The following is a 13268-nucleotide window of genomic DNA, read 5'->3' on the forward strand; positions in this document are numbered from 1 at the left end:
AGAGAACATTGCCCCTTACTAAAACACAGATCATAGGATATAGGACACACCCCCTTACTAAAACCCAGTAGATAGGACACACCCCTTCAGCAGCAACATCACGGCTGATCCCCAATTAGTGAGGTTAGGAGAGGGAAGGAATAGGTCAATAAAACCTTAAAGACCCAGGGGCAAGAGCTGAGCTCATTTGGGAGGTTTATTATTTATTGGCCGGCCAGTTCAATGGATGGGAGATGAACAACATGGCTGTGATCAATGACTTTCTAACTCTGGGGGACGAGAGGCTCAACTGTTTGTGATGAAGTCTAGCAGAGATGAAGAGAGAGAGAGAGAGAGATGGATATAGAGAAGAGAAAGAGTGCCACTGCAGCAGAGGAAGATACCATTCTCCAGTGGCTTTGATGTTAAACGGCAACAGGAGGTTTTAACTCTCTGATGAGGATAACACAAGCTGATGCCAGAGGGATTTTTTTTTTTACCCCTAGTGTTGTGGTGGGTTGAGAGAGGGGGGGGGGAGGAGAGAGAGGTAGCGTGTGAGAGAGAGAGAGAGAGAGAGAGAGAGAGAGAGAAAGAGAGAGACTAAAAGAGTGAGAGCAAGCCCAGCTGGCATTTATAGCACAATCATGGAAATGGGGCTGTAGAGAGAGAGCGACCCCCATCAACTGTCAAATGAGCTAACATAGCCTCATTTCAGAGGCCAGGGGGCAGTTTGTTCTCAGAGAAACACTGCTAAGCTAGTGTTTTAAACGTGATGCATGTAATATGATAAACCAAGTGAGTGTAGACTCCCATTCCCCCACATTGACTTACTTTGTCCTGGAAATGCAGGTGGGACATGCTGTGCTTCCTGTGAGGGGACAAAGTAGAAAAAGCCTTAGTGACACACACAGTAAACACACACAGATACGCTTTTCCACACAGGATTTACAGTATGTTGCCTGTAAAAAAAAAAACGGGACAATGTTTATATGACCCCCTTTCAAACAGTCCCATTTTTACCATATTCTTGCCGGCATAAGCCTTTTACATCCTGTGCGCATGCCGACACCGTTGACGAGTGGAAGTAGGCGTGGTCCGTTGTGGATGGGTGTTTATTTTAATAAAAATCCATTGAATATACACAATCACAAAGAAATCCATTATTAATTATTTTAGGCAGGTCCTAAGAAACATAAGACTAAGCAAATGTATTTTCAAAAGAATAGAATGGCATATTTTGAGTTTAATTATGTTACTGGTCTGTGTAACCTATAGGCTACATGGCTGTGCCATGCAAATGAAATCAATAGTTCGTTATTTTGTATCTGTCAATCATCACTTTAGAAACCCCAGCTAGGATAATTTAAATATCCTGAAATACACCTTTAACTCTATTAATCTCCTCTTCAAATTATTGACATTACAACCTGTTGTTTTGATTGTTATTGGATGCATAGATCTGCGGCCCATACTTTTTTAATGGCAAGCTCAGAGTATGAGTTTTCCAATAGTTGTTTATATATTACAGAGATTAGTCCTTCGGGAGACCAGATAATCTGCTTACAAATGCCATCATTGGATGGTTCGACAGCTGGGTTTCCCATGGAACTCAATAGGCCAGCATAGCTGCTTCTTTCAGATCTTGGAATGTCTTCAAACCATTACTATCCATGATATCGCCAAGGGTACATTTACCACATTTGGACCATTGGGGTGATGTAAAAGGCCGTCCTCCAGATCGCAAGGCATTATTGTTCAATATTGGAGTCTGGGCATGGCAGTTGCATAGTTTTTCAATTTTGCACCAAATATAAATTGTGTGAGCAACAATGGGACCAAAGCGTAGTTTACATTGTTTAAGAGATAGATAAATGAACACTACTTCTTCCAGGGCAAAGGGAGCCACCATATTTATCTTTATTCTCAGCCAGTGAGTGGAAGAGTTCTATCTAAACCAACTTATAAAATTGGTCGAAATGCTAGTGCTTGGAAATACAATTTAAAAAGTTTGGAACGGATAGCCGTCCAGTGCCTATAGGCCAAGTTAGGAACTTATGCATATTAACCCATAATTTATTAGCTAAATATTAGGGCCTTTAAATATTTACCTGTCAAAGTCAAGATGAAATGGCAATGTGCAAATTGCCAAAGCTAAATTGCCCAGGCTAAATGCCAAAGCATTTCTGTGACAATAGACAAGAACAGCTCAAGGACAGAACTACATAAATGTAAAACAAATGGATTTTTGTGAAGCTTTGTGATTGACAAGGAGAAGTTTGACGTCAGAAAACAATAGAATGTTCATGATTTAATGCATGCCAAAGCCAGTAAGATGAAAGGTGACGTTTTATACTGAGGCGTTGGCGGGACTTTTAAACATAATACCGATTGGCGGAAATAAAAGTACTTTGTTACCGGCAATACCTTTCAGATATAAAGAAAAGTTGGCGGAATGCTAAAGTTGGCAGTTTTTCATCTTGGTATGAACGGGATAACAGTGAACACAAACACAGTGAATGCACACACACACAGAGGTGTTTTATGCATTCCCTTGTAATCTATAACAACACTGATGATTAACGGACATAATGTACACTACTGTTCAAAGGTTTGGGGCCACTTAGAAATGTCCTTGTTTTCCATGAAAACATACATGAAATGAGTTCGAATAGGAAATATAGCAAAATGAATAGAAAATGTAGTCATTGACAAGGTTAGAAATAATGATTTCTAATTGAAATAATTGTGTCCTTCAAACTGCTTTTGTCAAAGAATCCTCCATTTGCAGCAATTACAGCCTTGTAGACCTTTGGCATTCTAGTTGTCAATTTGTTGAGGTAATCTGAAGAGATTTCACCCCATGCTTCCTGAAGCACCTCCCACAAGTTGGATTGGCTTGATGGGCAAGCTGCTCCCACAACAGCTCAATAGGGTTGAGATCCGGTGACTGCTGGCCACTCCATTATAGACAGAATACCAGCTGACTGCTTCTTCCCTAAATAGTTCTTGCATAGTTTGGAGCTGTGCTTTGGGTCATTGTCCTGTTGTAGGAGGAAATTGGCTCCAATCAAGCGCCGTCCACAGGGTATGGCATTGCAAAATAGAGTGATAGCCTTCCTTCTTCAAGATCCCTTTCACCCTGTACAAATCTCCTAATTTACCACCACCAAAGCACCCCCAGACCATCACATTGCCTCCACCATCCTTGACAGATTGCATCAAGCACTCCTCCAGCATCTTTTCATTTGGTCTGTGTCTCACAAATGTTCTTGTTTGTGATCCGAACACGTCAAACTTCGATTTGTCTGTCCATAACACTTTTTTCCAATCTTCCTCTGTCCAGTGTCTGTGTTCTTTTGCCCATCTTAATCTTTTCTTTTTATTGGCCAGTCTGAGATATGGCTTTTTCTTTGCAACTCTGCTTAGAAGGTCAGCATCCTGGAGTCGCCTCTTCACTGTTGACGTTGAGACTGGTGTTTTGCGGGTACTATTTAATGAAGCTGTCAGTTGAGAACCTGTGAGGTGTCTGTTTCTCAAACTAGACACTCTAATGTATTTGTCCTCTTGCTCAGTTGTGCACCGGGGCCTCCCACTCCTCTTTCTATTCTGGTTAGAGCCAGTTTGCGCTGTTCTGTGAAGGGAGTAGTACACACGAGATCTTCAGTTTCTTGGCAATTTCTCACATGGAATAGCCTTCATTTCTCAGAACAAGAATAGACTGACGAGTTTCAGAAGAAAGTTTTTTGTTTCTGGCCATTTTGAGCCTGTAATCGAACCCACAATTGCTGATGCTCCAGATACTCAACTAGTCTCAAGAAGGTTTTATTGCTTCTTTAAATCAGCACAACAGTTTTCAGCTGTGCTAACATAACTGCAAAAGGGTTTTCTAATGATCAATTAGCCTTTTAAAATGATAAACTTGGATTAGCAAACACAACGTGCCATTGGAACACAGGACTGATGGTTGCTGATAATGGGCCTCTGTACACCTATGTAGATATTCCATTAAAAATCAGCCGTTTCCAGCTACAATAGCCATTTACAACATTAACAATGTCTACACTGTATTTCTGATCAATTTGATGTTATTTTAAATGGACAAAAAAAATGCTTTTCTTTAGATTACAAGGACATTTCTAAGTGACCCCAAACTTTTGAACGGTAGTGTATGTGGTGTAGGTGTTGTGCAACACTGTCTGTGACTAAGTCGAACATGCGTAAGATGAGGGGAAATTGATTTGGGGAGTCTACGTTGCTAGTACAGTAAAGCACATTGCCTGAAGTTTTTTAGGTTATGCAAATACCTAAAGCTTATACAATGGAGTATAGAGAAACAAAAGGAGTGGAGTTGTAAAAGTTTTAGCAGCTCAATGAGCTGAGAGGGACCTCACCTTGACTGGGAAGGAGAACTTGGAGGGCTCAGATGTGCTGGGTGTGTGGATGGCAGTCAGGAGAGGAGGCCAGGAGTGGGTCATTTCCTGAAGGAGAGAGCGCGAGCGAGAGAGAGTTGTGAAAATAAGTATTAGCTAGGCCATTAGAGCCCCATAGTAAATACAGATGGCCAGGTCTCTCTTGCAAAATAGATTTTTAAATCTCAATGAGACCAACCTGGTAAAATAAAAATAAAGATTGTGTACTAGAGTTCACTGTGCCCTCCTACCAAGTCAACTTCTAAGACCCAGAGAGGAGGACTAACTACACCACACAGCAGAACCATTATGACTGATTCATACAGCACATTAAGCGGTCTTCTGTCCAGAATGCATGCTACAGTAGCTTGCTCTGTAAACATGAGTTGGATTTAACACAGGAATGTGAAAAGCGGCCGTGTGCTCAGCAACTGATCCCTCTTTAGCAACCCAACATTGATCATGATGATAATAGCACTGACAAACAAACTGAGCAACCACCACCTCTCAAGTCTGTAGGATTGATTACAGCTGTAAGTAAAGATTTAGGGACAACTTACCCTCAGAATGTCCTCCACACAGTGAGCTTCATTTGACAGAGTCTGGAAGGCAGAGAGAGGAGCACAACACTGTTTGAGTGACACAGAAATCAGCCAAGAGGGGAAGCTTGAACACAACACAGGCATGGTGGTCTATACTATGAAACCACTATGACCATGTGACTTTCACTTACACGTGCCTACACACACACACACACACACACACACACACACACACACACACACACACACACACACACACACACACACAGAGCCGCAGAAGCAGAAAGGCAGGCACAGAGTGAACCCTTGTGTGACCTCACACCTGATACAGTCCAGTAAGCTTGAGGAGAAGGGCCTTCTCAGAGGTTAGACTGAGGCTTGGAGAGGGTGAGTGTGTGGTCACAGAATTTCAGTTCAAGTTCCACCAATCCCAGAATCTGCCTTTTTGAGTGTAGGGTTACTTTTCATATTTTAACAGCCTAAATGTCCATTTTATTCAGTTAATTTGTCAAAGAAAAAGATAATGTGAAAAGACATGAGATAATTAAAACAATTACAGGAACGTTTTAAGTTGCTGCTCATTAAAACAAAAATGTTTTTGGCCAATAGATTTACAGGAACGTAAACAAGGCAGCCATCCAGGAATGATGCAGCGTGCATCAAATTATTTTATCAGATTAACATTCTGGGACACATTCTGACAACACAAACATCTCCGTTCTGATGTCACTTCAGCCGATAGTCAGCCGAGCTAGGCAGTTAAGTTAAACATTAAAATTTCAACTGACATATTTTAGTAGCCTATACAGTACAAACTAAGGTCGTGTCTGCACTTGACACTTACATGCAACTTCTGCTATCAGAATACGAAGCTCGCATTAAAAAGAGGGGTCTAGACGCACAAAAGTCTCTGTGGTCTGATTGTGTTCAGACCTGTTTGGGATTTCTCTTTAGTCTGGATGCAAATTAGGCTACCGAAAGCGCATACAGTGGGTGACGTCATCAGCACTCCTCCCAAAAGTCTCAGGAAACTTGTGTTTTGGGACCGAGAAGCACCTTATCATAACGTTGGAGGAAATACGTTCCTAGTGTGTTGGGAACGTGTTTGCTAGCCAGCTAGCTAATATTTAGAAAAACATTTTCTTTGTTTGGCTAGAGTTGTGCTAACTTGTTTGCAATTCCTTTAGCATTGCTTGCTAGCTACAGAGGTTAGCTGGCTACTTAGCTACAGTAGTTAGCTTCTGCCATCAGCTGTTGTTGTGTTATCATATTTTGCCAATTCGACCGTTTCTTGAATGCATACTGGCATATGAATATAGCGCGGGAACAGACAATGTGGACACATGTAAAATGTAGATGCATGACGTGTTCGGAATTCCATTATCAGAATACAAAAGCTGCATGAACTGTCAAGTCTAGACAAGGCCTAAGAAACTTTAAAGAAGATTTGGCAGGGCTCGACATTAACGCTTGTTCTCATCTGGGTCAAGTAAAAAAAAAAAATTGTCAGACAAGAAGAATATAGATTTAATTTGGAGTAGAAAATAATAATAATCACAATATCAAACAATTACGCCAATCAGAACTGGATCAGATTATTATTGGAATAATATTCAAACCTATTTTTCATGTAGCCTACATAAATAGAAATGCCTACATGTCAACGTGTAGGTGACATGCATATTGGCTACATTTTACATTTTCATTTTAGTCATTTAGCAGATGCTCTTATCCAGAGCGACTTACAGTTAGTGAGTGCATACATTTTTCATACTGGCCCCCTGTGAGAATCGAACCCACAACCCTGGCGTTGCAAGCGCCATGCTCTACCAACTGAGCTACAGGAGGCCCCAACTGACAGGAGGCTATATCCTAATGTCCAAACCGATGCTGACATGAGGGAGGCGCCAGAAAATGTAGCCACACTTTAATGAGACTTTTACACTGAACAAAAATATAAAATGCAACATGCTACAATTTCAAAGATTTTATTGGTTTACAGTTCATAAGGAAATCAGTCAATTGAAATAAATAAATTAGGCCCTAATCTATGGATTTCACATGACTGGGAATACAGATATGCATCTGTTGGTCACAAAAGTTAGGGAGGTGGATCAGAAAACCAGTCAGTATCTGATGAGACCACCATTTGCCTCATGGAACATGGCACATCTTCTTCACATAGAGTTGATCAGGCTGTTGATTGTGGCCTGTGGAATGTTGTCCCATTCCTCTTCAATGGCGGGAACTGGAACACGCTGTCGTATACGTTGATCTAGAGCCTCCCAAACATGCTCAATTGGTGACATGTCTGGTGAGTATGCAGGCCAACTGGGACATTTTCAGCTTCCAGGCATTGTGTACAGATCCTTGCGATATGGGGCCGTGCATTATAATGCTGAAACATGAGGTGATTGCGGCGGATGAATGGCACGACAATGGGCCTCAGGATCTCATCACGGTATCTCTGTGCATTCAAATTGCCATCGATAAATGCAATTGTGTTCGCTGCCCATACTATAACCCCACCGCCACCATTGGCTGTTCACAAAGTTGACATCAGCAAACCGCTCGCCCACATACAGTGGGGAAAAAAAGTATTTAGTCAGCCACCAATTGTGCAAGTTCTCCCACTTAAAAAGATGAGAGAGGCCTGTAATTTTCATCATAGGTACACGTCAACTATGACAGACAAATTGAGGAAAAAAAATCCAGAAAATCACATTGTAGGATTTTTTATGAATATATTTGCAAATTATGGTGGAAAATAAGTATTTGGTCACCTACAAACAAGCAAGATTTCTGGCTCTTACAGACCTGTAACTTCTTCTTTAAGAGGCTCCTCTGTCCTCCACTCGTTACCTGTATTAATGGCACCTGTTTGAACTTGTTATCAGTATAAAAGACACCTGTCCACAACCTCAAACAGTCACACTCCAAACTCCACTATGGCCAAGACCAAAGAGCTGTCAAAGGACACCAGAAACAAAATTGTAGACCTGCACCAGGCTGGGAAGACTGAATCTGCAATAGGTAAGCAGCTTGGTTTGAAGAAATCAACTGTGGGAGCAATTATTAGGAAATGGAAGACATACAAGACCACTGATAATCTCCCTCGATCTGGGGCTCCACGCAAGATCTCACCCCGTGGGGTCAAAATGATCACAAGAACCACACGGGGGGACCTAGTGAATGACCTGCAGAGAGCTGGGACCAAAGTAACAAAGCCTACCATCAGTAACACACTACGCCGCCAGTGACTCAAATCCTGCAGTGCCAGACGTGTCCCCCTGCTTAAGCCAGTACATGTCCAGGCCCGTCTGAAGTTTGCTAGAGTGCATTTGGATGATCCAGAAGAGGATTGGGAGAATGTCATATGGACAGATGAAACCAAAATAGAATTTTTTGGTAAAAACTCAACTCGTCATGTTTGGAGGACAAAGAATGCTGAGTTGCATCCAAAGAACACCATACCTACTGTGAAGCATGGGGGTGGAAACATCATGCTTTGGGGCTGTTTTTCTGCAAAGGGACCAGGACGACTGATCCATGTAAAGGAAAGAATGAATGGGGCCATGTATTGTGAGATTTTGAGTGAAAACCTCCTTCCATCAGCAAGGGCATTGAAGATGAAACGTGGCTGGGTCTTTCAGCATGACAATGATCCCAAACACACCGCCCGGGCAACGAAGGAGTGGCTTCGTAAGAAGCATTTCAAGGTCCTGGAGTGGCCTAGCCAGTCTCCAGATCTGAACCCCATAGAAAATCTTTGGAGGGAGTTGAAAGTCTGTGTTGCCCAGCGACAGCCCCAAAACATCACTGCTCTAGAGGAGATCTGCATGGAGGAATGGGCCAAAATACCAGCAACAGTGTGTGAAAACCTTGTGAAGACTTACAGAAAACGTTTGACCTGTGTCATTGCCAACAAAGGGTATATAACAAAGTATTGAGAAACTTTTGTTATTGACCAAATACTTATTTTCCAGCATAATTTGCAAATAAATTCATAAAAAATCCTACAATGTGTTTTTCTGGAGAAAGAAATTCTCATTTTGTCTGTCATAGTTGACGTGTACCTATGATGAAAATTACAGGCCTCTCTCATCTTTTTAAGTGGGAGAACATGCACAATTGGTGGCTGACTAATTACTTTTTTTCCCCACTGTACATGTGGTCTGCGGTTGTGAGGCCGGTTGGACGTACTGCCAAATTCTCTAAAACGACGTTGGAGCTGGTGGACATTCCTACAGTCAGCATGCCAATTGCACACTCCCCCAAAACTTGAGACATCTGTGGCATTGTGTTGTGTGACAAAACTACACTTTTTAGAGTGGCCTTTTATTGTCCTCAGCACAGGGTGCACCTGTGTAATGATCATGCTGTTTAATCAGCTTCTTGATATGCCACACCTGTCAGGTGGATGGATTATCTTGACAAAGGCAAAAATGCTCAATAACAGGGATGTAAACCAATTTCTGCACAAAGAGAAATAACCTTTTTGTGCATATGGAACATTTCTGGGATCTTTTATTTCAGCTCAGGAAGCATGGGACCAGCACTTTATATGCTGCGTTTATATTTTTGTTCAGTGTATATAAACCCCCCATGCATTGGTTGTGCACCCCCCCCCCCCCCCCTTTACACATAACAGTGAGTTCATTGCTGCAGTACTTTTAATTAAAAACTGTCTCCACGTACAGTATTATACAGTGGGGAAAAAAAGTATTTAGTCAGCCACCAATTGTGCAAGTTCTCCCACTTAAAAAGATGAGAGGCCTGTAATTTTCATCATAGGTACACGTCAACTATGACAGACAAAATGAGGAAAAAAAATCCAGAAAATCACATTGTAGGATTTTTAATGAATTTATTTGCAAATTATGGTGGAAAATAAGTATTTGGTCAATAACTAAAGTTTCTCAATACTTTGTTATATACCCTTTGTTGGCAATGACACAGGTCAAACGTTTTCTGTAAGTCTTCACAAGGTTTTCACACACTGTTGCTGGTATTTTGGCCCATTCCTCCATGCAGATCTCCTCTTAGAGCAGTGATGTTTTGGGGCTGTCGCTGGGCAACACGGACTTTCAACTCCCTCCAAAGATTTTTTATGGGGTTGAGATCTGGAGACTGGCTAGGCCACTCCAGGACCTTGAAATGCTTCTTACGAAGCCACTCCTTCGTTGCCCGGGCAGTGTGTTTGGGATCATTGTCATGCTGAAAGAGCCAGCCACGTTTCATCTTCAATGCCCTTGCTGATGGAAGGAGGTTTTCACTCAAAATCTCACGATACATGGCCCCATTCATTCTTTCCTTTACACGGATCAGTCGTCCTGGTCCCTTTGCAGAAAAACAGCCCCAAAGCATGATGTTTCCACCCCCATGCTTCACAGTAGGTACGGTGTTCTTTGGATGCAACTCAGCATTCTTTGTCCTCCAAACACGACGAGTTGAGTTTTTACCAAAAAGTTCTATTTTGGTTTCATCTGACCATATGACATTCTCCCAATCCTCTTCTGGATCATCCAAATGCACTCTAGCAAACTTCAGACGGGCCTGGACATGTACTGGCTTAAGCAGGGGGACACGTCTGGCACTGCAGGAGTTGAGTCCCTGGTGGCGTAGTGTGTTACTGATGGTAGGCTTTGTTACTTTGTTCCCAGCTCTCTGCAGGTCATTCACTAGGTCCCCCCGTGTGGTTCTGGGATTTTTGCTCCCACAGTTGATTTCTTCAAACCAAGGTGCTTACCTATTGCAGATTCAGTCTTCCCAGCCTGGTGCAGGTCTACAATTTTGTTTCTGGTGTCCTTTGACAGCTCTTTGGTCTTGGCCATAGTGGAGTTTGGAGTGTGACTGTTTGAGGTTGTGGACAGGTGTCTTTTATACTGATAACAAGTTCAAACAGGTGCCATTAATACAGGTAACGAGTGGAGGACAGAGGAGCCTCATAAAGAAGAAGTTACAGGTCTGTGAGAGCCAGAAATCTTGCTTGTTTGTAGGTGACCAAATACTTATTTCCACCATAATTTGCAAATAAATTCATTAAAAATCCTACAATGTGATTTTCTGGAGAAAAAAAATCTCATTTTGTCTGTCATAGTTGACGTGTACCTATGATGAAAATTACAGGCCTTGCACAATTGGTGGCTGACTAAATACTTTTTTTCCACCACTGGAACTCCTTTCCATCTCATATTGCTCACAGAAACAGCAAACCTGGTTAAAAAAAAAAACCAGATAAAGCAACACCTCACGGCACAACGCCTCTCCCCTATTTGACCTAGATAGTTTGTGTGTATGTATTGACATGTAGGCTACGTGTGCCTTTATAAAAAAAAATTATGTAGTTCTGTCCTTGAGCTGTTCTTGTCTATTAATGTTCTGCATTATGTAATGTTTCATGTTTTGTGTGGACCCCAGGAAGAGTAGCTGCTGCTTTTGCAACAGCTAATGGGGATCCTAATAAAATACCAATTACCCAAATTTGTGGTGTCTCTGTCAGACAGACCGACTCATCAACCAGACATGACAGCTCCCAGTGTCCCAAATCGCACCATATTCCCTATACAGGGCACTACTTTTGACCAGGGCCGTATGGCCCGCTGGTCAAAAGTAATGCTCTATGTAGGGGGCGGCGAGCAATTTGGGATACAACCCTAGTCCCAACCTAGAACAGCAGAGCTGACAAACCACAGACAAGACTTTAAGACTTCTCCTTTCCCCTTCGCTCTAACCTCAGACTACAGCACCATAATAGCCTAAGTAGTGGTTAATGCCTAACAACTACAGTACTCCATCAAAATATAGCTTGAAGTGACATTTTTGTTTATAAACTGCCTGGATACACTACTTCTTTCCAACAGCCTCAGCATGCAAAATAGTGTGATATACATCCAAGAATTCGCTGCTTTTTTCCTCAGGTTTCAGATAAGGGGACTTTAAAGTGGTCCTCAGCTCACAGCAGTAGTTATGTAAGGTGGTGATGATGACAAAGATAATGTATTGTGTTGCTGTAGGGAGGGCTGAGTGGAGTGTTGCTGCTGCTGCTCTCAGAGAGGCAGCAGAGGTCACAATAGCTGCCTACCTGGCTGCCACACATATGCACGTGTACGCACACACACACAGCACTAAGTGTGGAGATGTGGGGTGGCATGGGGCGGGTATGGCTTTTCTCTCTGTTAGAGCTAGGAACAATACAATTCTACTACAACGCAGCAAACACAGCCAGGACAGGAGAGCCACTTATTACTTACCAACCAGTGCTGACTAGGTCATTAGTCTAATTTAGACCCTCAGTCTTTATAAACAGGGTGACACACAGAAGGCTCAAAGGAGGACTGTGTGGGCGCACAGGCTGCTGCTGCTCTGAGACAGGACAAGACTACCTGGGGCTGGGTGAAGAGAGAGAGAGTGGTGGCCCAACAAGTGGGCATGAAGCAGCCTTTGGTAGAGTAGCAGCCAGATCCAATTCACTCCTTTGGGCTAACCCTTCAATGTTTGCAGATCTGAAGGGTCTGGAGAGTAGCTTTAACTATGCATAAAATAAAGCTCCACCACAGCACAGACAGAGCAGTTAAACTATAAAACCCCAGAAAAGGGAGGATCAGAGCTTGTTATGAGCATGTTGTGACAGAGCATGCCTCTAGATCACTATAACTCTCTCTCAGCAGTAGTCTAACTATGATTCATCTTGACTACTAACACGACACACCCTTCTTTCCAAACCCCATACTACAGTAGAATCTGCCACCAGACTACTGCTGAACACACACAGTAACCAATTCTGGAGACAGTTTGGGTAGCCTAAAATGGCATTGACCGTTTCCAAACAGGAACCAGAGGGGTATCGTTCGAATCAGGTTTGAGGAGTTAGCGAGGTAACTTTGGTCAACTCAAGAGTTCAACCTGGGATAGATAACCAGTCATACGAATGTGGCTCACTTTTTAGTCAGGACAATGTTAATGGCAACGAATCCTTCAGAACTAACCTGCTCCTGGGCAGGCTAAGTCTGGGCTAACTGATGTTGGCACAAATTAAAATGTAGCACTGACTTGCCCATGGATTGATGTTTCAGCATCGTCTCAATGAAGAGTTCGGCGTTCAACTAGCCACGTGGAACATGCACGCGCAGTTACAACCCTGCTAGTTAGCGGCAGGCGGACGATCAATATCTAGCTTGCGTTGTAGGATACCCCTCTGGACTGGATAACAACAAACATCAACATAACACCACTTCACTGCATTCCTTATGTGTAGCTAGCTACTTTGAGCATTGCAGTTCAATATTGAATTATTGGCCTAAGGCATGCCTGTACAACTGTCTAGCTAGAGGGATAG

The 13268-nt window shown here is 42.6% G+C and overlaps 1 protein-coding gene across 2 annotated transcripts in view; it reads right to left on the reverse strand.

Moving 5' to 3' along the window:
• Nucleotides 1–13268, reverse strand: part of LOC311128359 (AF4/FMR2 family member 1-like) — a 73937-nt gene that overhangs the window by 35364 nt on the left and 25305 nt on the right. For both annotated transcript variants that reach the window (XM_084160472.1, XM_084160471.1), the window contains exons 4-6: nt 4949–4990; nt 4371–4457; nt 811–847 (exon numbers count right to left, since the gene is read on the reverse strand). In XM_084160472.1, coding sequence (XP_084016598.1) covers nt 811–847; nt 4371–4457; nt 4949–4990 — 166 coding nt within the window. The remainder of the gene's footprint in view (nt 1–810; nt 848–4370; nt 4458–4948; nt 4991–13268) is intronic.

The sequence above is a fragment of the Coregonus lavaretus genome (genome assembly GCF_964263955.1).
Source record: "Coregonus lavaretus genome assembly, chromosome: 4".
Lineage (NCBI taxonomy): Eukaryota > Metazoa > Chordata > Actinopteri > Salmoniformes > Salmonidae > Coregonus > Coregonus lavaretus.